Source organism: Myiozetetes cayanensis, unplaced genomic scaffold (genome assembly GCF_022539395.1).
Source record: "Myiozetetes cayanensis isolate MyiCay16 unplaced genomic scaffold, myiCay2020 scf10, whole genome shotgun sequence".
NCBI classification, from domain to species: Eukaryota; Metazoa; Chordata; class Aves; order Passeriformes; family Tyrannidae; genus Myiozetetes; species Myiozetetes cayanensis.
Genome location: NW_026086605.1, coordinates 17,854,723 through 17,880,257, shown reverse-complemented (window position 1 = coordinate 17,880,257; position 25,535 = coordinate 17,854,723). Strand labels below are relative to the sequence as shown.

Here is a 25,535-nt window from a genome sequence, read left to right as displayed (position 1 = left end):
AGGAATTGTACAGTATAGTCTGCAGTATTTTAAGTCTGTCTGTGGTGCTCAGAGGCAAAACAGATAGTGTGTGCTAGATATTGAACTCATATTGGCTTTATGTATTGGTGTGGTACTGCGAGTGAAAGGACTTGGACATCTCTGTTTTGTTACATACTCTGAACCGGATCCAGAGAGTCCTCTCTTCAGATTTGCTGTTTTTACAGGCAACGTACAAACATGTTTCACCACAGTCAAAATCTTCTTCCAGGCACTGCAATAAATCACACGGCACGCTAGGCAGCTGGAATTGATTGCCGACCTTTGGGATGGAAGAATCACACATGTTTTGGAGGTTTCAGTGAGCTACAGCAGCATTTTAAACCCCTGTCCTTCTGTTCTTAGGCTGTGCTCTTCCACCCCTCAACAGGCTGTGCTAGGCTTTACCTGCCATTCCAGCCATGGTGGTCTGACTTGGGTTTGCTGGAAGCCTAAAGCACTACCCTGGTTCTACCATCTCACAAAGGCAGTGTGTCAGGGTTCAGCTCTGTTTGCTGGCAGTGAGGGGGAAGGCAGCAATAACAGGTCACTGTTTTTCCTCAGCAGCTACTGTGGGAAATGGCTGGTTGTAGGAGGAGCTGGGAGCCATGTGAGCTAAGGATGGGCTGATGTGCCAAAGGGTGTTGCTGGTGCAGGCAGGGGAAGATAGATCAGACTTTACAGATGGGAATGAGCCCAAGAGCATAAAAGACAAACAGCTCTGCAGCAGCAGTCATGCAGCTTCCCTCCAAGAGGACCTTGGATCCTGCTCTGATACCATGACTGCGAAGGACAGGAGGGAAACATCCTTCCACCCCTTTCAGAGACTGGAAATGGATGACTGGCCCTAGCCTGAGAGGACCAAGGATGAGGAAGCAGGAGGAAGGTGATGATGATTGGCAGAGAATGGCTTTAAATTATGAAGATTTGTCCCTTCAAGTGAGACAACTGGGGTTGAGAGGAAAGACGCCCAAAGAGCCAGAGGAGAAAACAAAGGACAAATAAGAGTAAGAGGCAAAAAAGGACAAAGGAAGAAACTCCAGGAGTTCCTACAAGATCAGTAGTGTGAGCAGTGTGCTCCAGAGGGGAACCATGTGAGCAGACCTCCCCTGCCAGAGTTGGGGCGTGCATGGACCTAGGACAGGGCTGCAGACTTCTCTCACTGCCACGCCTCTGCCCCTGCAGCTGGAGGGCAACCTTCATAATCAGAAATGGAATCCTTTTACCTCAAATCTGTCTCCTGTGTGACAGCAAGAGTCCTCCTCAGCCTTGGTCCAAATGGAGCTGGGATGGCTGATGATATGCTGGTGTTATTAATCACAGACAGGGTGAGGAATGCTCCCTTGGAACTGGGGCTTTCTGCATATGTATTTCTGAGGCCAGAGAGATCCTTAGCTCATCTTGTCTAACACTATTGGTAAGAGAGGCAAGAGAACTTCACCCCATGTCCCCTGAGAGCCCAGCAAGCTGTGTATGGCTAACAACACAATGGCATTCAGCCCTGTTCTGAAGGCATAGGAAGGATTAGGACTTTCCTTCCCCCCTCTCTAGGGGAATGTGTTCCAAAGGCTAATCAGTTCCATACTTAAAAATCTGTTTTCAGTTTGAGATTCTCTGGCTTCAGCTTTTAGGCCTTGGGTTTTTTGGTTTTGTTTTTTTAATTTTGCCTTTGCTAGTCTCAAAGCTACATATTTGTTTTGTCTGAAGGACTCCTGGGATGACTTCAGAGCAAGTAGCTTTTTAAAACAGGCAAATGCTCACTAGAAGCTAGTAGTGACCCTTATCATGTAGCATCCGAGATAACATCCTCAGTGGTAACATCCCCAGCTGGTCCTACAAAGCAGAGGCATTTACCATGCTGTCTTCTGACCATGCCAGGACCTAATAAATCCAGCCCATAATCAGTGTCAGGATGGCTGAGACCACGAATGCAGCTGATTTCCTTCAGCTTGCTAATATTGGAAAGCTGCCTATGAAGAGAGCCAGATGTGCTAATAAGGTGGCTTCACCTCCAATTCCTAGGCAGTTTGTGGATACATTGACATGATGCTTTGCTGAGGAAGTAAGAACCAAAATTTTCACATTCAAGAGAAAAACCTGATGAAAGGTATGGCAAAGTGCTCCACAGAACATGGGGTTTGTGCTTAATGTGTGATTTTGTAGCTAATTACTCCCAATGCATTTCACAGTGGCCTGGGAATCTCTCACTAACCATCTGCACTCAGAATTACCTGCTGAGATTTTCATAATCTCTTAGTAAATCATTGCTGGATTTGCAATGGGATCATCAGTCAAATGAGTTTCCTTTTTCCATTTTTTGGCATGTCTTTTGCCTTGCGTGAATTTGGCCAAGAAATATTTATTGAGCAAGAAGATTGGTAAGGCTCAAGCACTGTTTCTCTGTTATATTAAACTATCCCTAAACTGTGCTCCAGCCAGAGCTGTACACAGTGCTGGGATTCACTTGTGTTGTTGCTGTGGATGGATGGAGGCAGACTGGCATATTGGAGGAAGTCAGTGTGGAGGGACCAGGGTGACCTCAGGAAAGAGGTTTCCCCTTGCCATGAGAACTCAGATGGGGAAAGGTAGTGACAAGACAGTTTTCAAATCATAGTTTTAAATTCACAGCAAATTTCCTACAACGTTATCCAAGTTAGGATTGTACCTCCTTCTCAGGTCAGTTCTACAAGCCTCCAAAACCATTCTTCACCTCCAAACTGAATGTTGACCCTGCTGTGCCCTGGAAAAAGCAGCTCCAAGGATAGTGTTTCTCACATCTGCTCTTTCATCAAATGCATCCCCTGACACCCTTCAGGCTTTTCAGAGAAACCTTCATCCCTTCTCAGAACAGATGATGATGACATCCCTGTTGCTGGAGCAAAACCCACTCACAGTTCTCAATTCCACAGAAGTCAAAATGCTGCAGGGACAAGTTTGGGGAAAAGGAGTAAAATCAAATTTTGGGTTTCTGTTTAGGGAACATGGTAGTGTTTCTCTTTGGAAATGGCCCATTTCAATCTGCTAGGCTGCTTCTCCCTGCAAGACCCATGGGTCCTTTGCCTTAAGTTCCCTGCAGAGTCTGAGCCATTGGGGCTATATGGAAGCATCCTTGAAATTGGACATTTAAACTGTCTCAGAATGTTTTTTCCGAGCACAACTTGTAGCTTTTTGTATGTGAGGAAAAAAATTAGGAGTAAAAATTTAATTTAGATAGACATTTTTATTATGAAAATTTTAGGTGCATACACATTTATGAGAGAAATTACAACAATATAAAAGTGTTTATTTTCAAAATTTTCTATGAAAGGAGTAATTTCAAAAGCATAATATAACTCCTCCATAAAAGCTGCCTTACAGAAACACAAATACAAAACTCTTTTCACATTATTTGGGAAGATATTTCTTTTTACTTAATAAAAATATAAAGTACAGTATTTACCACATTGTGACAATTCTGACAAAAAGGAGTTGTTAAGGAGTAGAAGATGGAGCATGCAGCCCTTTTCTTACATATTTTCATACATGTTTTCTTCTCTGTGGCCACCAGGGTTTCGTCTTTTCAGACAAGGCTTGTCTTGGTGCGATATTGGTAAAAAAAAAAATTAGATTTTAGGTGATGAGGTCACAAAAAATCCTGGGTACTATAAATCACATCACTCAAAACAATTTGCCAGGGAAAAGAAGGACCCTTTAGAGGCTAACAAATGGAAAATGGCCACAAAAAATTCTATAGGAACTGCATTTTCAACAGAAAATGTATATTTATCTTCAAATATAGCCTTCATTGCAAAATAAACAGTCACCATTTCTAAAACACCTTAGTTAAAAACACATCAGAAAGTCACCCTTCATCCTTCCTTAGGCAGAATTCAGATAAGATATTCATACATACAAGTATAAAGCTAGTATAAATAAAAAAAATTACACAGCAATAAATACCATCTAGACTTAAAAAATAATCCAGCCTTGGGATTCGACAGCTGCACATTGAAAATACCCACATGATGATTTCACATTTATGGAAGCTGCTTTTTAAGCACAGTTCAGTGTCATCTCTTTGCCCTCCACTTCTCATATGCTCTCTACCTCACTCCCATCTCCTCACGCTTCCTTTCCCTGATTCTGTCTTTGGTCAACAGTTAAAGGCAGAAAGGAAAACCAAGTACTCTCCTCAAGCGAGATTCTGATAGTGCTGCTTCTCAGCTTGCTCTACTTGTGGTGTAGGGAAGGAATGACATGTGGTGCACTGGGGCAGCCCAGGGATTGATTTCTGTAGTGCGAAGGGCATGGCTCTTCTTCCCAACACATCACACAAATAATGTCAGGCACAGAGCAAAGCTTCCCACTCAAGCTTGAATTTTGGTTTAAAGCAAGAGAAAGGTTTTATCAGATTCTCACTTAAGTCTCCTACCAGGTCTGTGCCACATCTGCATTCAAGCTGTGCTCAACCTTGCCCAGGTGAGAGAGGGACATGGTGCTGGCCCCTGAGAGCAGCCCCGTACCCTGAGTGGTCTCAGTTATATAAGTAGTGAAGTGTCACCAGCACAAAGGTGTCAGGGCCTAGATCACCGTGTGGGTCCTAAGAAATGTCAGGGGCAGATGGCCCACAAGGCACCCAGACAATCACCACCTGGCTGTAAATGTTCCCCAGCCTTGCATGGAGTGCCTTTCCTTCCTGCTGCTGCTCATGGTTTCTCCCAGGAGCTAATGCCCTTCCTTTAGCACAGTCTACCCCTGCAGCACCTACTAGTTTGCACCCAGAAGAGAAGATGCTATACTGTCCAGAGCTGGGATCCTGGGGTTTGGCTGGGGTGCATCAGCACTGCCCATCTCAATGCTCCTGTCAAAGCAGTTTGTTTGCCCAGGCTGTAATGTGGGGTTGGCATATTCCCAGGGACCTTCCCCTGATGGTGCTGACCCCAGATGCACTCCCTGTTAACAAGGACTGCAGCAGAGCACTGGCAAAGCTGTGCAGTCACAACTACACACTCATCTTCTCACCAGAAAGCCAATGTCTCCCCTAGTGAAATAATGTTGTCATTAGCAAGATACACTGCTTAATCAAAATCAGAGAGTTATTTAATTCTCCATCTACTCCAATGGGAATGAATCAGACCTCAAGTTGTCCTTCGATAGGAATCATGTGTGAAGAATGCACCTTCCTGGGTGAGAAGAACTTCTGTGTCTGTGTCAAAACCAAGATTCTTGCACACTTTCCCTGCAGTCATTCTTGGCTTTGATACTCACACGTCTGCCTCTCACAAAACACTTGCAATTGCAGGTGCATGCGTGGGACAGGAGATGGACCCTAAGATATGAAGTATAGTTCCAGGGAGGATACTAGGAACTCTAGTTTTCTCATAAAATTTCTTTCAGTCTTTAGCCTTTAAAGAGGGGATCTGATCCTACTCACTAAATCAACACTTCAATTCTCGTCAAATACAGTGGTACCAGACCTTTCAAAACAGAGACAAAAATTACTTAAAGCACCAGGCTGGTATGATAACAAGAGAAGGAATGTCAAAATCACACACACAAACATTTTAGGCACAGCAGTTGGGTTTCTGCTTTAAAGCAAATGAGGTGATGTGGTCCCAGCTGAAGGACTCTCTGCACTAACCCTGTTTTGCAGAGACGAAAATACTTACAAGATTTTTACCTGAATCCACAAGGAAATAATGTAGTCCCTGGCTAGACGAAATGCCACTTTGGCACTAAAGATGCCTACCACAAAAAAGGAGTGATCAGTGAAACACCTCCTCTCAGTGTTTCCAACACAGGTTGCAGGGAAGAGGGAAGATTCCTTTTGAAGCAACCAGCTCAAAAAAAAAAAAAAGACAACCTTACAACACTTTTTTGTTTACAATACAGACAAAAATACATACAAACACAAGCATTGTGCTGCACTAATGTGCTTTCCCCCAGATCCCAGTGCACAGCATAACACGATTATCAGTGCTGCAGGTGTCTTTCCATATACTATATAGCAGATATTGTGTTTACAGGAAGAAATTGGGAAAAAGAAACTTCTGGCTTAGAGAGGGGTTGGTACAAGGTGTGGTGCCTGTCCCCAGATGTTCTTTGCAAAGGAAATTCCAGAGGCTAATCCGTTCACCATCAAACAAGGCCATGACAGCTGGTGAACAGTGTGTTGGCCTTCATTTCCACACCCAAGAAATGCCACTCCTTCCAAACACTAGACAGACCCTCTCTTGCCCCAGGCATCTCTTTTCTCCAAAGATATGTCCAGATATCCTCTTCTGGGTGTCTCCAGAGCAATCAAAGATGTGACTGCCCTCAGGTAGGTGTGACTGTTCAGTAGCAGACCTACAGCATCATTAGTGAAGTGTGACTGCACCTCAGCCTACTTCTGTGCAAAGCCAGACAGGCAAGCTGAAGTCACCTCCTGTGGATGGTGGGAAGAGATATCTGGTGCATGGCAGCATATCTGACTTCTCCAGCAGCTTGCAACATGGTCGTGTGGTTAGAGCTTTAATAACCAATTCCTTCTTTTTTTTTTGCTAAATTTGTCATCAGAAACACAGGAACATAGGAAATGCCAGCTGACATCAGATTGGTGTTGTGGCTCCTAATACACACAACAACTACAAACCAAGTACTAGCACCGAAATACCAAACATCCATTGGCCCAGCTGCTCATAGCTGTGGCCAAGGTTTCTGATCTTCAGAGAACGGTTTTAGCCCTGTAGCCCTGAGTTTAATCCCTCACCCAATATTCCACCCAGGGTAACGCTGTCTGCTTTTATCTGATGCTTTTTAGCCTTCCTATGTTCTTGGCCTCTATGACTTCCGGAGGCAAGGAGTTCCTCCACTACTTACAAAACATCATTGCACTGTACAGTTCATGTCCTTCTCGGTTTAAAACTCCAGGAGACTTGCATGAACCAAGAGAAAGTTAAATAAAGCAGGACCTCTACATAACAAGGGTAATAAAATATTACATAACATAGGGCTAGTTTAAATTGGTATCTGCCCCCAGTGCTAAGTAATAAACCAACCTGTAAAAAACATATATTTTTTTGAATAGTTACATCTTACTATATAAAAATAGCACTGTGAAAGCAAGCTAATTTGTGCAAGGGGAAAAAAAAACCAAACAAGAAAAAAACCCTTTGGAAATGCGTGAAGCGTTGCTTTTGTGCTGCATGATAACAGTAAAATGTATTCATTCCCTAATACTGGTTATCTGCTGTCTGGGTCCTACAGTAAGAAATCCTGTAGACGGCTTACAATGCTTGGCTCTTACATCTTGAACCTCCTGTTGATGAAGAACAGAGTGAAACACTATTAAGGTTTATTTCAGTTGCAAGAGCTTTGATATCAGGCCTAGCCAAACAGCAGATCTGTGTTTGGACTAACCCAAAGGCATTTCTTTTGTAGCCCCTCCAACCATTTTTTGTTGAACATTTGGGGAGAAATTCTCCACAAGGAGCAACTGGGACTCAACAGGGCAAACCCAGCAATGGGTGTTATTTTGGGCAGGTTGTGCTCATCACAGTTAGTAAGGTGTTCAGAACTAACATAGGAGGAAGGCTGGCTAGAAAGCTTATTCTGGACTTGAAAGCCAGAGCAAAGAATTATCAGTGGCCAAAGAAACTCAGCAAAAAAACCAGCAGGGAAATGAGAGATTAATCATTTGTGAGCAGCCCCAGTAGTGGAGCAAGTGGCACTGGGAATGCCTCCTCCACCTGCCCCTAGCCCACAACTGATGGAGATCACAGATTGCAGCTCCAGAATGTGCCAGGTCTCTGTGAGGATGGAAGAGCATTAAAAGCAGCCTGTGCTCTGCTCTTGTTGCTGTTTGGCTTCCACCACGAGGAGAGCAGAGGCACACAGTGTGCTGCCCATCCAGGAGCCATCCCCATGGGCTCCCTGCTCTGGGACCCTCCCCCTGTGAACAGCTGGGGAGCACAACAGCTTGTGGTGACCACCTGCCCAGTGAAGGTGGGGTGGCAGGGAGGGCAGGCAGCCACGTGCTGCACAGTAAGTGTGTGAGACCTGAAGTGCTGAGGTTGGGAGCTCAGGGTGGGATGCACACACAGTGAGTCTCTCAGTGTGAGGATGGGACCTGGGAGAGCGTGGGTTAGGCAAGTTGCACAAGCGTCTTGTGCGTATGGTTCACTCAGAACAAGGAGCCAGTTTGTATTGGTGGCCTCCAGGTTTTGTGTGAAGTGATCCCTACTCCTGCTCCAGGCTGATCAACCTTTTGCAATCCAGTTGAGGTCACTCAGGCTGAGTTATGAGTGTCAGGGGGTAAACACCAGCTATTAAAAAATTCTGATGTCCCAGCGTGTCTTGTCAAACATCCTTTCCAATGTCTGCTGGACAACTAAGTCTGTGTGACCAAAGCCAGAGACAGCTGTGGCTACTCCTAGTAAAAGTAGTCTCAGAAAACACACCCAGGTACAAAGAGGATGACTAAGCCATGAGGAAAATTTTCCTCTCTGAAGATATCTTTTCCAATAGTCCACAGCAGTAAACCCTACTTCTTTTGGTGCATAAAGGCAGGACAAACCACCTTGATGAGATAATAAAAACAACTGGGACATCCAGAGCACTAGTATTTATAGCACCATTCTCTGGGACTTCCCTAGCATCTCCCATAGGAAAGGCATCAACCAGTCACCCATGCACCAAATCTTGTTGTCAACACGCGGTGCTGCTTTTGTCATTAAAAAACACCAGTGGCAAATTCACAGCTATTATTTATATTTAAACTCTGTCAGTTTGTTACTGGACCTAAAAGAAAGAGAGCTCCCAAACATTTACTCTGTTTTTGACTTTGACTTCTCAGTGTTATTTTGGCCACTTTGTGTGTCCATTTTCTCATACTAAAATGGGAAAATTTTCCCACATCTGTTGTAGCTAAAATTTCTCCTTGTTTTTAAGAGTTTGATCTATATAATACTCCTTTGCAGGAGGGGTAGAGATGTTATTCTCAACAAATATGGGGGGAAATGGAGGTCTGGATAAGCTAATGCATTTGCCCGAGGTGTCATATGATGGTCAGTGGAAGAGCAGGGATCTGAACCTGAAGTATCCCAGCTCAGAAACTAATGCTTCCTACCATTCTTTCTCCCTGGAGACTTTAGTGATGTTGCACGGGAAGGGCAGAGGGGGCCCCGTTTCTTCTGTTGCTTTTTTTTATGAGTGCGATGACGTGGTCTAAATTAAAAGAAAAATACAAAAAAGACTGCCATAAATTATCCATATACAAAGGCCTTATTCACATTTATCCTATGGTCCTTTCACATCTTGCTGATGGGGTGCAAATGAAGATAACATCCCCTTTCATATACCCTCTGCCTCAGAGGAATGCTAGGCAAATGAAAGTGCCCTGGTGGCAGGACATTTGAAACTCTGAGGCCAGAACAACCCTTTTACCCAAAATGCCAAAGCCTTCCCAAATGCATCAGCAAGAACCAATGGCTACTCCAAGGGAATTTGTAGGCATTCAGTGCCTTAAAACAAGACTATAAAGACAGTCACCTGCATTGTCCCCCTCCATGTGGGGCCTTCACCCCACACACACTTGGTGGAGTTCTGGGAGGTTGTCGTTCTGGCATCTTGGACTTCAGCCCTTATTTACAAATGAGGTCAGAAACTAGGAAGAGCTGCCACACCAGGGTTTACAAACACAACATAGGAAGGCAGCAGCATTGAGAGTTTCCTTTCTCCCAGCAAAGGTTTTTCCCATGTGACTTTATTATCTTCTCCAGATCCATCAGCTCTCTCCTCTGTGCCTGCAGTAGTGGCTGAGTTTAATGGACTCAGCATCTTGGACTGAGAGAAGTTCTGCAGTGGGACTATATTAACATGATAGTGGACAAGATGGTCTCTGTTTTTTTTGGGCTCTGTTAACTCTGTAAGGACTTGATTTTGCATATCCTTTTACAAGGGGAGAAGGGAAAGGGAGCCAATGTACGGTAAATGATGACTAAGATTGCCTGGAAGTAATAGAGGATTTGTTAGCAATTTCAAGGAAGGACTGATTTGCCCCATGTTCTATAAAATGGATGAATGTTGGATGATTTTTGCTACAGCAGCTGGTCAATGATTTTAAAGCCAGTTAAGGAATTTGAGTTTCTGACAGCCTGAATGTATTTTACTGATGCCTCGTGAGTGTGTATATTACATGGAGATGTGATGAATATAAAGCAATAATAAAGCCTGAGCAGAATTAGTGAGCAAAATAATTCCCTACTAAAAACCATCTCTGGTTTCACAATTAACTGTATTGGACTACTATTCTAGGAACTTTTCCTTGAACTTAGCTTCAGATTATAACACCGAAGATATTCTCATATTGAAGTGATGGTATAGATTAAGATGTTTTCACAGTTTGAATTCTACTTAAACAATTACAAGAGCCCTTTCTACAAAACGTATTGATTTTATTCCAGAAAAATAAATTCCCATGTACAATTGGGTTTTCATAACATGAAACAATTAGCCATTTTATTGCTAGTGCATATAGGGTAATGTCACATTTAATACAATTTCAGTACAAGTGAAAAAATATAATATATGGCTGATTGAAACTGATAGCTACATTAACATTTATAGATCTATATAGATTCATTTTACAAGCTGTTAGTAGTTTAGAGGGATATCGGTGTTTTAAACTACCAACATTCATATGGCTCCAATTCAAATATATGAATTATTTGATGCACTATAAATATATTCCAAAGTACATTTCATTGAAGAAGTCAAAGCTGTGCACTAAAATATATCAAAAACATGCCTTGTGAAAATGCTACAGACAGAGCCCTGACTGTCTGCGGAGCATGAAAATGCCACTGGTGCTAGATTACTAGTTGGAAAATGAAAACAATGCAATGATTACAGGATTAGGTGATGGAGATATATGTTTTCTGTCATTTCATAAGAGCTGGGACCAAATTCTCTTTTGTTACTCAGTGTAAACCAGGATGAAATACACCAAATTAGCAGAATTGCTTTTGTATTAGCATTAGGTAAACAAAACCCAGAATCTGGCTGGAGATCAGGCAGACTCATTGGTTTCAGTAGAGCTGGCCCCAGATCTTTGCTAGTGGAAGTGAGAGCAGAACGTGTTCCAGCTGAGTTGTTCCCCTAAGTCAGACAGGCACATAATCACATTTGCCCAACCCTACACATTTCTAAAGTGCCTCCTAAGTTTCAGGTTGGGGATGACAGCAAACAGAAGTTCAAGCAGGAGCTTGAGGACTTTTCCAACTTGTAAAACAAAGTAGCTCAAGTCCCTAGGATAGTCAGCATGTGCCACATCCTACTCTTAGGTTCAGCTGCCATCCTGGTAGCTTTAACCTGGATTAATTTTGCAGAGAATTTGTCCAAAGGACAAAAGGGCTGAGTGCTGGCAGCAAAGAAGGCACTGAGCATTGGATGAGATGGGAAGAGCTGTCAGGGCTGGAATCACAGTTAGCTGGCTTCTTTCCTTCTTCCTCCTCACTCTTGGCCCCAGTGTGGTGACAAGGGACACATGGAAGGATCTCTCTACTTCTCATAGTGTTTTTCCCCCTTGTTTATTGTAAGAACACAGGGTGGAGGGGTGGGGTGGACACCAAAGAATTTTTTTTTTTTAACTCTACCCCTTGTTTGGCAGATGCATTTACAAAACAAACAGTGGAGGGCATTCAACTACCTTGTGCCTCACATCTGCCCTGGGGTCGTACCTTCCCCAATAATGCATTGCTTTTGCAAATTACTGGATTCCAGCCCTGCCTTCACCCCACAGATGGAGGGGGTAGAAGGTTTAACAGGGTTACAGCGCAGTTACTGAGGGGTGGGAATGTGGTGGGCAAGGGTGAGAGGGATACTGAGTGCACAGGTAGGCTTGCTGGCCAAAATGTTGCTGCTGGATCAACAGCAGCCCTGCTAGATCAAGAGCAAGGAAATGCTTTGTACCATCACCTGTCTCATCTTCTAAACTTGGAAGGCTGGAGCCCTCCCCTGCAGCTCAACAAGGAAATTTGCTCTGTGCTGCTCTTTCTTTCTCGATGTAATATTGAACGGAGATGGGATGAATCCACCTCAAAGTAGACATGATCAACCACTTTCAAGGGTAATAAAATCAGATTTAAAGAGGCTGAATCTGCCAAGTTTGGCTGGTTTGCCCCTGGCCTTATGGAAAAGCCTTATTCATGGCAGCACATCTCGCATCGGCCGACATTATTAGCACTCCACACCGGCCAGCAGAGAAACAATTTTTAGTGCCCTAGGCCTCAGCTGCCTGTGCAACCAGAGTCCTGGTATAACATGGAGAAGGGGCTTCAAAGACCCTGGAATGATATAGATTCTGAAGTAATTGTAGTTTGGCTTGGGGAGGAGGGGGCATAAAGGAAGAATTTTCCTTGGGAGAACGGCTTTTTTAAAAAAGAGGATGAGTTAGGGACCCCAGAACATATTCATTGGGATAGATTTTGCCTCAAACCCTGGCAAAATTCTTAGTTTAACATCTAATATACTAGAAACTGTTGTTTTAATACAAATTAGGTCAACTCCAAACCCTTCTTCAAAACAATATCTGATTCCACAAGTACTTTTTCCGCATGGTAAAAGCCAGCCCTTAGTGTTCTACCCTTTAATAACTCAGGATGTTAGCTGTTAAGTCCATTTGTGTCTTGTCTTACTTGTTTAAAGCCTTCTCCAGATATTCCTGGATCCACTTTAACTTGGGATCAATGCACACTTGCTTGCTGTTGCTCTTGAGCCTTGCACTGCCAAAGGAGAAAAGTCAGAGTGAGTCTGATGTGCAACACTCCTCAGTCCACACCCACCCCCCACCCCTGGATGCCTTATTTGACTTGGGTGCCAGGGCTGCTCTCAGTTAACCCATGCTCAAGACAGCTTTTATAAATATCACTGGTTTGGAAGCACTGGTACCACCTGCCTCCTTTGATGCTGGCTCTTGTGGTCGGTACTGGCAATCATGCAAGAGTGGGACAAATACAGAATTTGAATCTAAGATTTCCAATTCATACCTGGGCTGTTCAGTGCCAACAACAGGAAAAATTTCATTTGGAAATACTGACATGGTAAATTAAAGTAATTTTTGTAAGGAATTGATTAAGAACAGCTTTCAGACTCAACCCAACACTGAAGTTTCACAGGTTTTGAGGACAGACATGAAACCATACCTCCTCTTGGGTTTTCTGAAAGAAAGGGTCTGGTCACCTGTTAGCTTTTTGTATTATACAAGACTGAACTAACAGGTTGCAATCAGGAAGACAACTGTAAGTACCATAGTGCCAGAGGCAGGTTTCCCCTCATAAACTTCCCAAGGGGGTTCTCCTAGATGTCCAAGCTGCACTACCCATACCAGACTATTTAGCTAATTTGAATTCAGCCTTGAATTTGTGCTTATCTGCATCTTTCATTCAGAAGCAGGACAAATAGCTTTTCACCTCTCAGGGCTTCTTGAGTGCTGTTATCTCCCACTTTCCCTGCAGCACCCTGCCTCTGCCCCAGCTGCTCAAAAATTTCCCCTTTAAACAGCCTGCCTGCCATGGAAAAGTGCAAAGAACAGCAATTTTATGGAAATGCCCATATGAATAAGTTCAGTACTCATTTAAACATTTTTCTGGATGGAAGCCAAAATGTTCCTCACTTTATAAAATGAAATCTGCAGAATATAAAACTATGGCATAAGAAATAACAGGTCAAAAAGGCTCCTTGGTCTGAAGTTATGCAACAACACAGTTGTAACATAAACACATCGAAGATCCGTCTTGCAACCCCTGCGCCAATAAAGAGATGAATGGGCCTAATTCATATTTCCCTTACAACAGTGCCAAGCTGGAGCATTTCCAGTGAAGTGATACCAACAGAATGTAAGAATGGATTTGCTGATGTTAGCAATGCCTGGGAATTCTTGGCCTCACAGGACACAGAATGAAAAGCACACGTAACCAGTCTCCAGCCACATACACCACAATTCCTCTCACCTAATATTACCTCTCACCTAACATTAAGACACCGACTTCTTTAGAAATTTATTTCTGAGCCTGTCAGCCCCTACTCCTTGTACAGTCACAGAAGAGATGTAGGCAACCATATGGAGTGTTTAACTTGGACTACTTGGTTTAGGTGTCTACTTAATGCAATTAATTTCATGCTAAAAATGCTTTTTCCCCTGCACTGAAAAACAAGGAATTTAGTGTGGGCTTTGTAGAAGTACACATTGACAGAGGAGTTCCCTGGATTTGGAGAGATGACTTCCAATAGAATGAAAGACAAAAGCCTGCTCTTAAGACTTTTTTTCCAGGTACAATTCCCCTCAACCAAAAAGAAAAATGTACTTGTGCAAAAAAAAACCAAAACCCAAGACACAATAACCAAAAACAAACCACAAAATATTTCCTGGCAACTATATGTATCACTTAGATTCCCTATTCCTGAAAACAATAGCTGTTTATTTATTTACACCTTCACTATATAATGCTTAAAACCATCAGGATGAGAAATTCATATGTTAGTTTTGATTCTATTTCACCTCCTGTTTTGATAAAGACTAGTGCGAACTCATGATGTTTCAAGAGTATTTGGAAAGAGATTTTTAAGTACCTTACTTTTTAAACTAACAAAAAGATGGCTAACTATAGGTTCGTGTGTTCTGTGTACCACAGACAATCACATTTGGGGCAGGAATGGAAAAGAACATGAGATGTTTCTGTTTCTGCATTTCATGCTCTTATCTATCTCTATTGACTATAATCCTACATTAATTAAGAGATAAATATATACTCTATCCTCTCTTAAATGCTGTCATTTTCTTGAAACTACTCCAAAAAATTCAAAATCCTCTACAAAGCCTTAGCACTGGGACCCTTATGACATTCACTGACAGTCCCAGAGCACAAATCCATGCACTCTTGCATTTTGGATGCTTGCCTCCAAAATAGTTTATAGGTACAGATTGGAGTTAGTTGCAGCTGGTTTTGCCGTTTTTGTGAAAGGAAATTATTTCTCAGCTGAGGCTTACATTTTTCTCACTGTCCTCCACCAAATCCTAAGGCAGAAGCACACATGATAAAATGTGTATGATATACCCAGAGTGGTTTAAAACAGAAAAAAAAATCATAAATAAAAACTGGTTCATGAATGGATACACACTCATGCACATTCCTGAGAAATCTCGTGCAAACCACACCAGTTTTCTGAGTGAAGAAATGTTTTGGATGACAAAAACGGATTTTTACAGCATTTGAGTTGCCAGGGAAAGGCCTCAACACATGGGTCAAAGACCGAACTAGTAATGGGACTGCACAGATACCAAATCTAGTCACTGACACCCTCTTACAGAGGTCAAGAGAAGTTGATAGTAGTAAGACTCTCATGCAGTGAAAAGATGAATGTTATTTCTTTTCTTCTGAATATTTTGAATTTTGGGAGGGAAGGAAGGGGGTCACCCATGAACCAAAAAACCTTTCCTAAAACACACACACACACAGATCTACAGAAACAAACAGAAACCCCCCCATTTTTCCTCAAAACCAGGGTTTCTTTTTCAGCAAAAATGAAGAGGTTATTTTCCATTGGAAACCCATCATTTCTCTCCAGCTGGAGTTTCCTGAGACAATCACTGTCTGTTAAGTGTTCCTAGATCAGACCATCACACGTTTAGAGTCTGTACCTCCTGTGGAGGATACATGAAATAAAGGAATTCCTTCTGCTTGTTTAGCTCCTCTCTATGGTGAAGTGAAACATTAGAAGACTCAGACCCCACTGTAAAGTCTTCACCTCAAGGTGTGAAGCTCCACATTGAAGGCAATGGGCTGCTCACATACCCACGGGGGAAGAGGACATAGGATCACATAGGGAGATCACAGAGGTGAACACAGCTGAGAAACATCCAGCTGGGCTCCTTTATTTGGGGTAAAGAAGAGTCCAGCTGTATCTGACATTTCAGGTGAAGAGATGAATTTGGAATCATGGGATGAGACAGACTGAAATGCAACCACCAGAGCAGGCACCAGGTCTGTGACTCTTCTTTTTGACACCAGAGATTTGCATCCAGATGAAAAAAGACTTACACAATCTGAAGTGAGCAGTTAGGTGTGGAGAGGATTTTGAGGTGCTTAATGTTGGCTCTTGCCACGTTGCTCTCGTAGAATCGACAGGGACATCGGTAAGTCAGGCTGACGGGTTTCTCTGTGAGACAAAGGGAGGGAAAGGACACGTTACTCCGTTACTCCCTCTTGCTCCCAGTCAGCAGCACAGATACACAGAGCAGGGCCGACAGAAAGGAACTCCCTCCAAATATGCAGGTGGAAAAAAAGCAGTAGAAAAGCTGTATCTTTGGGAGAGCATTTGCTCACAGCTCAGAGCACAATCCCTTTAGCCCAGTGCCCAGCCTTTCAATAATGGTGCGTGGGATTTTGGAAGACAAAAGAAAGGGGAAAGAAAATGGAGATAAGTAAAGTAGAAGAGATTAGAATAAGGAGCCGCTCCATTGTGCAGGGATGCTCCTGGTAATTAGACAAGATAAAGGCCAAAAGAGGGGGCACTTGTCCTCGGTGTTGTTCTACTCAAACGATTTTGACCCCAGGCCAAATTAGAAGGTAGCCAGAAGAAAGCGATGAATTCCAAAGAGTTAAGATCAAAACGGCTCGGCTCAGGTGCAGGCTTTTCACAGGGGACTTACTGGCTACAGAAAAACCCTGGTTTTTCAGGCGTTCCCAGGGCCCAGCTGACCTTTCCCCACTGCTGCCAGCTCTGACTCCCAACCGAGGTACCCGCACAAGAAGGTGCAGCTCAGAGATGTGAGATCCAAGAGGTTTTACAGAAGAGATTTTCAGCCTTTTGAATTTCCAGCCTGTGGCTAAGTAACGGCAATCGAGGAGACAGTTATCAGGCAGGGTGCCCTCAATACAAGCAGAGCTATTCAGGGGCCACTAGACTGGAGGAGAGTTCTGTCACTAGCATCGCTAGGGACAGAATTAAGTTTGATGCCCTAGGCTAGAAATCAACCATGTATATGCATGCAGAACTGAGAAAATCAGCCTGGCGCCCACCACAGCTTCTTGCTACCCGATTTGTCCGTGGAAGAACTTGATTACTGCCAACTAAGTGCACATGAGTAAGGTACTCACTCTGAGTGTAAGTTTCAAAGCTCCAAGCACAATAAAACACAAACACAGGGAGGAGATGCCTAAGATTTTAAACAATTTCCCAGTGGAGCAGTTTTCAGCCTCTGGGGGGAATTAAATTCATACATCTAATCCTGGAGGTCTGGCTCATGGTGTAGATGGTCAGATATATATCTGACAGGCCTTGAGATACCACATGGCTATCTGGGGCCCTGTTGGTTAAGCCTCACAGGAGTACTTGCAGCATCCAAATCCAGTTCCCTTAAAGGTAGATGGGGAGCTAAAGAGCAGAGAAAGGCTTGGAATCTCTAAACAGATGTCTAGGAAGGTGAGAAAAGAGACAGCTTTCAAAGGGTAACTGATCTACATATACTGCACATTTATCGATGCCTGTCTCTAGCACACAAAACCACAGACAACAGGGTGAAATTTTCCTGTCCTCAAGAAAGTCCTTTTTTTCCAAATGCCTCTACCAAGAGATGAGCCAGAATCAGATCCCATGAGAGAAATTAATTAGTGGGAGTAGAGCTCCTCTAGATTGGCACCAGAATCTGGGTTAAGAAAACTGAAGGACTTTTCTATCAGCTTTATGACAGTCCAAACAGTGATCCCATCCAGGAGTTAATAAAAGGGAGGAGAAGCTCCCATCCAGGGGGAGGAGGAAGGAGGGTTACAGAGTGAACTTCAAGAACATGCCTTAGACTGGCTAGTGCTAATGTGAAAGGGAGTGAGGAAGACACTAGGATTTTCCACTGCAAATCTGTGCCTGATAGCTACACATCTGTGAGCTTGTATTGGAAAGGGAGGCTGAAACAATACAGTCATACACCACCACTCAGCACGGCTGCAGTGACACTGTCTCTGCAAGCTTGTGCCAACCAAGTTTAAGCAAGCTTTAACCTAAACAACATGCAGGAGATGAACTGTTCAGATCATGATTTGATAATGTAATCCTCTCCTCTCTGAGACTCGAGGTAGGATTTTCAATCCCATACCACTTGAAATCAGAAGGAGAGAAAGTTTAACCATGACTAACATGTCTGTAAATCCCAAAGTTGTTTCTTGCCCAAGAAAAGGCATCCAGCACAGCAAGGAAAAGGCAAAGTCCTAGCATTCAGTGCTCAGTGACAAATCCGTCCCAAGCACAAGAATCCCTTTGCTTGATGATGATCAGCAGCAGGCACTGAGCACCAGGGAGTGTCAGCACAGGCACCGAGCAGGTCAGCTCTCTGTACCACTAAGAGGGAACCAGTATCTCCTGCCACTGTCCCTTGGTTCACTGTGCTCTTAAAGCTGAAAAACAGGGAAAACTGTTGCATGTGGCATCTCCCAAGACATAAACCCCTACCTTCTTAAAGTAGGAGGGAGAAGAGGCCATTTGGGGGCTGTAATTTAGGAAGGAGACATTTCTGGTCTTACTTTGAGGCTGGCAAACACAATCCTCATCTCGTTTCAAAATTTGAAACATATTGTTCCATGGACGTTAGATCTGATTAAGCTGATTATTATTCTACATGTGTGATTATTATTCTGCAAGTGCTAATGCTCTGGGAGTTCTCTGATGTCTAACAAACACTGAGCACAAGCTGAAGCCATTCCCACAGTGAGGCAAATTAATATACTCTGTTAATTGCTCCGTTAGATGAAAACATCGGTTTTCATGCAACTGATGGTACATAAAGCTTTTGAGACCTTTATCTGTCTGGCACATTTAGTTAAAATGGTAGAATATAGTCAGAAGTTATAGACGAGCCAGATGCTAGTCAGACATCTCAATGTCATTCCTTCAGCCTAATTTTACTGAAATGAAAAGAAAAAAAGAACCTCTTTTGGTCTCATCTAGAAGAGTTTGAAGGGGTTTAGGGTTTGGGCTTTTTAAAAATAATAAGTAGTTTTATTGATTTCTAACCTAAAGCTGAGTTTTGCTGGCTCTGAACACCCACCTTTACAGGCAAATTCTAGAGAGAAAGCACGCACAAAACCCTCTCCTAGAGTGGTGACTTGTCAGTGTTGGACGATATCTATTTCACCCCATAAGGATTTGCTTCTCTTCACCCACACTGAAACTGAACAGTAAGGGAAGAAGCGAGTTGCCAGTTCTCCTGCAAAGTTACTATCAGTAACTTGCTGTGTGGGCTAGGAAGCTCTGGATGCTTGAATAGAGAGAGGAGCTATATCCAGGCAAGCAGGCTGGACAAGAACAGACAAAACATTTGATGGAAGCATCATTTTACTTCTGTTCAGTTTAGGATGCATTTGTCATTACCAGGAGATGGATGGCAACTTTTTAAGTCTAGAACAGCTCCATTTCCCTGGAAAGCAAAGCTGGGATAGGCAGATAGAACTTTACCAGGTGACAAGGAAGAATTCAGAGCTCACCTGCCTTCCAGTACAAGGTAGCCCTGCGAGCCCTCACCTGGATCAGGGTTGAGAGCACTACACGAGATGCAAAGAAATAGGCAGAAAAACTTAACTCTCTTATGGCTGCAAGACGGTGGGGGTCACTCTCCTTACGCTAGTTTCTCTCCAGCTCTTTTAAGACGTTTCCTTACTCAGGTAGCCATGTCCCCACACGCTTACCCCCTATAAAGATACCCGCTGTCGCTCTCTGCAAGAAAGGGAGTGCAGGAGGGGTGGCAGCGAACCGAGGTGCAACCGGGCAGCTCTGCGAGCCCCCCAGCCCTGAGCCAAGGGCTGCAGAGGGAAGGGAGAGCTCCTGAGCCCCCAGTCCCCTACTCCCACGCCTCCAGACCTGCACTCGCCTGCAGAGGCGAGGGAACCCCGCTCAGGTCCCCAGGCACCAGCAGCCCCGGCCTCTCGCAGCAGCGCTCCCAGGAGCAAGCGGTGACGGCGGAGGCGAGGGGCCGGGGCTGGCACTGCCACCCGTGGTCCCCCGGGTAGCCTTCGCTACCTGCCGCTCGCCTCCCAGTCCACAACCCCGGGGTGGTGGATCCTGGCGAACGCGGCGCGGGCCGGAGCCCACCTGGGCTGGGCCGGCTCGATGGAATCTCTACAGGACAGTGCCCTCCGTGTTCTGCCGGGATGGGACTGCTGCGGGGACAATACTGTGGAAAGGCATCGGGAAAATATTCGGGAGCAATTAACTCTCTCAGGCTAAACAAAGAGGGCACCGGAGGGCATCCTCGGCCGCCCTGGGTGGGGAACACCCAAGTTTCGGTCGTCAGAATGGGAGAATAGGATGGGAGTGAAGGTTTGAAAAGGTGCCCAACCAGCGAGGTTTCGATGAAAGGACAAGAGGTGGCAAATCTCTGCCAGGTGAGAAGATAGAAGCAGGAAGAGGGTCCGGGAGATGCCCAGAGGTTGCGGGTTGGACCCTCGCCCCTCCACGCGTGGGGAGTGCGGCTACCCTGCGAGTTCCCCGCTCCCCCGGAGCCCCGGAGCACAGGGCTCCCCCGGGATGCGGGGCAAGAAGCGCGGGTTGCCGCGGTCTCCGAGGCCGTCCGAACCCGGCGGCTCCCACGGGGTGCAGCTGGCAAGCGAGCCGGGAAGCTGCCGCTGTGGCCAGGCTCCGGGAGCGACACGCGGGACCGCGGGGACTAGCGTGGGGCAATCGGGCTGCGAGACAGCTCTGCGGTGCGGTGCGGGAAGGATGACTGCGGGGGCCGCTACCTTCGAGACCAAAAGCAGGGCGGCCGGCAGGGCGCTTCCTCAGACCTCTCGTCACTGAAGATCCCTGAGCCCCCCGAAACCTCCCCGTGCACCCGCGCCGGGGGTGCGGTAAACTCCTGCCGAGTGACCGCTTTGGCTCAGCTCTGCACTGATTGAGGGAAGATAGATCACGACAGAGGACAGAAAAGGAATCGAACAACCGCCTGTTTCTAATTTCTTGTAACTTTAAGGGTTGAGTTTTTCTAGAGGGAAAGTCGATATGCATATTTTGCAGCCAAACCACCTCCCTGCAGACCGAGCGCTGCTGAAAGTCTTACCCCAGACGATTTCAATCTGGGGCGAGTTTGGCAGAGAGGACCGCTTTGGCCAGCTTTTTGAAAAACGCCAGGGAGGGATGGAGGGGTGGGAGGAATGAGAGCCTGCCTGCTTCCAGCTCACCACAGCCATCGCTCGGGCTCGCCAGACGCGCACATCTGAGTCGCGGCCAGAGCCGGAGCCGGGAGAGCGGGGTGGCTGCGGGGAGAGTGGGGAAGCGCGGGGATTTCGGCGGGACCATCGCTCCTGGCCGGGCTGCCGCAGAAGCGATGCCAGCGGAGAGCAGGCGGGAGAGCGGCGCGGCCGCGCAAATCACTTACCCTCCGAGAGGGAGATGACGGCCAGGGCGAAGGCGAGCAGCGCCAGGGCGCGGAGGTCCATGCTGGAGCGGCTGACGGACGCGGGCAGGCGCTGGTCTGCTCGTCCCGGCGGTCGCGGCGCTCTGCCGGCGGCCCCTCCGCCCCTCCCGCTATAGAGGGGCCGGGACCGCCGGGCGGGGGGAGGGGAGCTAGGGGGAGTAGCTAGCCTATGATTTATTGCCCGTGGCATGTTATTACATCCTTCCTTCGCTAAAAAATGCTTGGAAAGGAACCAAAAGAGGGAGGGCTCCTCGCTCTGCTCCGGCAGACCCCCTCCCCAGACACATCGCTTTGCCCCCGCAGCCCCGCGCCCCAAGTCCCCCGTGGGGCAGTGGCAGGGGCAGAGCGCTCCCCGCGAGTCCCGTCCGACCGGTGGCTCGGGGTTGCGGCCGGGGGATGGGATCACCTTCACCCCAACCAGCCCTAGCCGGGAGGAGAAAGTTTCCTCACCAAATTATGCCAGCCCCGGCCCTTTTTGGGCACCCCGGCGCCGCTGTTCTCGAACCGGAGCTATTCGAGTCGGGGAAGCGGGGGTGACGCGTCCCTTAAGAATCCACACCAGGGACAGGAGAAAGCTTCCTCTTCACTCTCGTGGGTGTGAATCTAGGTTTACACTGGCACCCTGGGCATCGGATCCACGGCCTCATACGAAGCATCCTCCCAGAAGTTTATGTGGGCGTTTGGGGGTAAAAAAGAGACAGATAGGCTTTCAGTTTTTGCTTGCACGTGTTTGGCCCTAAACACCATCTCTTCCCCGTATTAACTGAACCCAACTGTGCATTTGCTGCCAACATTCCACCTCCTTTGTATTGCAGATGCCACTGGGCTCCCTGGCACCTCGGCTGAAAGCCCTGGTAGCCCTGAAGAGCCCAGAGGCCCAGGGGTGTCACTTGCCCTCAACTATTACAGCATTGTCAAGTGTAATTGACTTAAGCATGTCCCGGCTGTCTGCAGTCCAAGCCCACGGGGCCCTGTTTGTTGCTATTAAATACTTTAAATAAACATCGAGTCTTTGATTGAACTTGGGCTCCTCATCTGCTTTTAAAACAGGCACCTTCGGTCGGGACAGTGCAGAGGCCAGTGGGTACAGTTGATCCTGGTGTGGAACTGTTTAAAGAACTAGTTCACAATGCCACCATTTGTTTAATATCTTGGTTAACTGCAAACTCTCCCAACCATAGCCCAGGGGGTTGGAAAAGAGAGTCCAGATATTATACCTGTGTTAACCTGTGGCTGTTTTGCTGAGATTATTTCTAGAGGCCAGGGGAAATGCTTGCAGTGACACTGGGTGACGAACAGGATCCCTCCCTGACATCCAGCTCCCTAACTTAATTAGTTGTACTTCTTAGTCTCTGCTGATTTTGCTTAGATTGATCTCGTTCCCACGTCCGCCCCTTTCTTTTACGTGAACTAGCACAGTAGTGCAGGAACCTGATGCACTGAAAGGGCCAATGCTCATAACTAGCGCTATGAGCCTGGCTCCTGCTGCCGTGACAGCTGTGACGCTCTACAGGGACAGGAGAAGCTAATCGTAATTGCAAACACTACTAGGAGTGCTGCTGTCCCACCGACACATGGGACATCCACACTGCACTTAGTAGATACACTGTTATGTCCACACTAGACTTAAGAGACTCAATTACTTAGAGTAATAACACTTAAAAGTAATCGTCTCTGTCTGCTGTTACTATTGCCACAGAGAAAAACAGCCCAAGGATCTAATTAGAGAGACTGGATGAATGTGGAACGAGATCAGAGTCAAATCTGAGTAGCAGTCCTCCCCCTCAGCATCCCCAGACATGCAGACGTGTTGTAACTGAAGGTGAAAACTGTTGGATCCTAGGAAATGTCTGGACAGACCTTCAGAGCTGATTCGAGGAGTTACAGCACGCAGATAAAAGGGCTCTCCCTACACCTCTGGATAGCAGAGTGCTCCAGCATCAAACAGGGTCCACACCCTCCTCCTTAGGGCAGGAGGATGCCTCAGTTCCCCTGCGCCTCGGCTGTCCTTCCCCTCTGCCACCGCTACCTCTGCACGGGAGACCAAGTCTCCCGAGAAGGAGGAGACAGGAGTAACGGGATACTTCACTCGGCACAATCCATCTACAGCCTTTCCGACTCCTCCCAGCCGGCCTGGGAGGGGGGAGCCCCTCGGGGCTGGGAGGTGGGGGGTCCAGGTGCTGGGTAAAGTGCCCAGGAACTTGGCACGGGCAGAGAGGCCAGCCCGCCGCGCTGGACCGCCCCGCACCGATGTCTGCCGATAGAGCCGCTGGTATTTCGTGTTCTGTGTCCTTCCTCCTCACGCGTGGACGCACCCACAGGTGTGTTCTCCCCCACGCAGACATCAGGACACCAAAGCAGGCTTCGGGGTCATTTTGCCAGGGCGATTTTCCCGGAGAAGCACAGGACGTGTCCCGGCGGTACTCTCAAGCGGAGGGGAATTGTTTGGGTCAGAGCGCAGCCGAGCCCGCGGAGCGGAGCGCAGAGAGGGGCTGCGGGGACAGGGAGGGAGGGGAGCCCGCACCGACCCACAGCTCTGCACCGGGGCTGCCTTCGCGGCTTCGCCGTGCCATCCTGCTCCCGGGGTGAAGAGATCTCAATACAATAACCGAGTTCATCTAAATGAAGTCAGAGCGATCTTCATGAACGACGATTTTGGTTTTTAATTCCCGTCAAGCACAAATTGCTGCTAGCAGTACAACAATTCTGACCTTAAGATTTAACCAGCAACAAAATAGCAAAAAAAAAAAAAAAACAAAGAAACCCTTCCCTCTCAGTGGGGGTCGCATGGTTTACCTCTCATCCCAAACTACAACTATGAACTCAGGGAGATATGAACGAATTGTACATCTAAAAGGAAAATCAAATGACTTGCTAAGTGTTAAATCCCTTGAAAAGTTCGTTTCAACTTAATGTTAACTCCCACAGAACTGACCAGTGTTTATCTGAATGCTCCAAAAATCCAGCCTACACCCCTTGATGATCTGGGTGACTGAATATCTCCCTCTCTCTCTTCATTCCTCCCCCCAACCCCCCCCCCCCCAACCAGCTGCAGCCAGAACTCCCTAATAGCCAGTAAATTTAATCTTTTATCTGGATGCTAACAAAGAAAGGATGAATTCAAAAACCTTAAACAGACCCACTGTTGATTTCAACACAGCTTGAGACAGCCTTATTTAATAATACAATATTCCAAATTTTTAGTGTGTTTGTATCGAATTACATTTCCTCTTAAATGAGGAGATGGCAACATTTCTGTTGCTTAGAATTTAGGCTGGCATAACCCAGCAATGAAATCATTATTATCTGAAGTTGTTTTAAATCCCCACAGATTATGTCTAAAACAATATTTCTGTCCAATACAACACAACTTGTTATTATTAAGAAATTTTTTTGTGAGTCAAGAATTAAACTGAATTTCCTCAGGTTGGGAAAATAGTACCCTTGTTTTCATCTTTTTCTCATTAATGCTATTTGACTGTGACCTTCTTTAATATTTCCTGGACTTATTATCTGTAAATAAATGCCACAGTGTTCACACAGAATCTTTGTTTAAATGGAGTTAAGATTAACAGTCACCTCACCCATTTCAAGTAACATACATTACAAAACATTACCTTGGGTTCTAGACTTAAGGATAACTACATTAAGAATTATACATATATTAAGCTGTTGGACTGCACAATTAAGATACAAAATTGACTTTATCTCTGGTTGTAACTTCATCTACTAGCCCACATGATAATAACTACAGCAGTTTAATATCCCTGTCTCTAGATGCAACTCTTTTTCTTTTTCAAGATGATGTTTTTAAAGAATGCTTAAACTGCTTATTTCCACATAGTATGATACTCTGATGGGAAGGAAATGAAGTTAAAATGTTAAAATCAACATTAAATATTGCATGGTATCCTTAGCATGCAAAGTTAAGAGCACTTGGAGATTTTAAGTGTTTCAATATTTTTATGTATTTATATTCTTTTGTAATTAAACTCTGAAATTCTTTATCATATTTTAAAAAAAATAACCAAGGCTTCCATATAAAATTCTTTCTTCAGTTACTGGCTATATGCCTTTAATTTACCTCCATCTTACTGTC

At 45.6% G+C, this 25,535-nt stretch overlaps 1 protein-coding gene across 3 annotated transcripts; it reads right to left on the bottom strand.

Moving 5' to 3' along the window:
• Window positions 1-3,260: 3,260 nt before the first annotated feature.
• CXCL12 (C-X-C motif chemokine ligand 12) lies at window positions 3,261-21,533 on the bottom strand. 3 transcript variants are annotated; one of them, XM_050340852.1, is made up of 5 exons: window positions 21,398-21,533; window positions 16,077-16,194; window positions 12,675-12,761; window positions 9,107-9,204; window positions 3,261-7,297 (listed from the first exon to the last, which is right to left on the bottom strand). In XM_050340852.1, the coding sequence occupies exons 1-5, from the start codon at window positions 21,456-21,458 to the stop codon at window positions 7,266-7,268; spliced, it is 396 nt and encodes a 131-aa protein (XP_050196809.1). In that variant the 5' UTR covers window positions 21,459-21,533; the 3' UTR covers window positions 3,261-7,265. The 3 variants fall into 3 exon arrangements, with proteins under 3 accessions (XP_050196809.1, XP_050196810.1, XP_050196811.1); XM_050340853.1 differs by lacking the exon at window positions 9,107-9,204; XM_050340854.1 differs by lacking the exons at window positions 3,261-7,297; window positions 9,107-9,204 and having other exon boundaries at window positions 10,417-12,761.
• Window positions 21,534-25,535: the final 4,002 nt, after the last annotated feature.

Excerpts from the sequence above, each read along its gene's own strand:
- CXCL12 (XM_050340852.1), bottom strand. The coding sequence starts at position 21,458 with ATGGACCTCCGCGCCCTGGCGCTGCTCGCCTTCGCCCTGGCCGTCATC. Across the intron at positions 16,195-21,397 it reads CGTCATCTCCCTCTCGGAGG|AGAAACCCGTCAGCCTGACT; the intron begins GTAAGTGATTTG and ends TTTGTCTCACAG. Across the intron at positions 9,205-12,674 it reads CTGGAGAAGGCTTTAAACAA|ACCACGTCATCGCACTCATA; the intron begins GTAAGACAAGAC and ends CTTTTAATTTAG.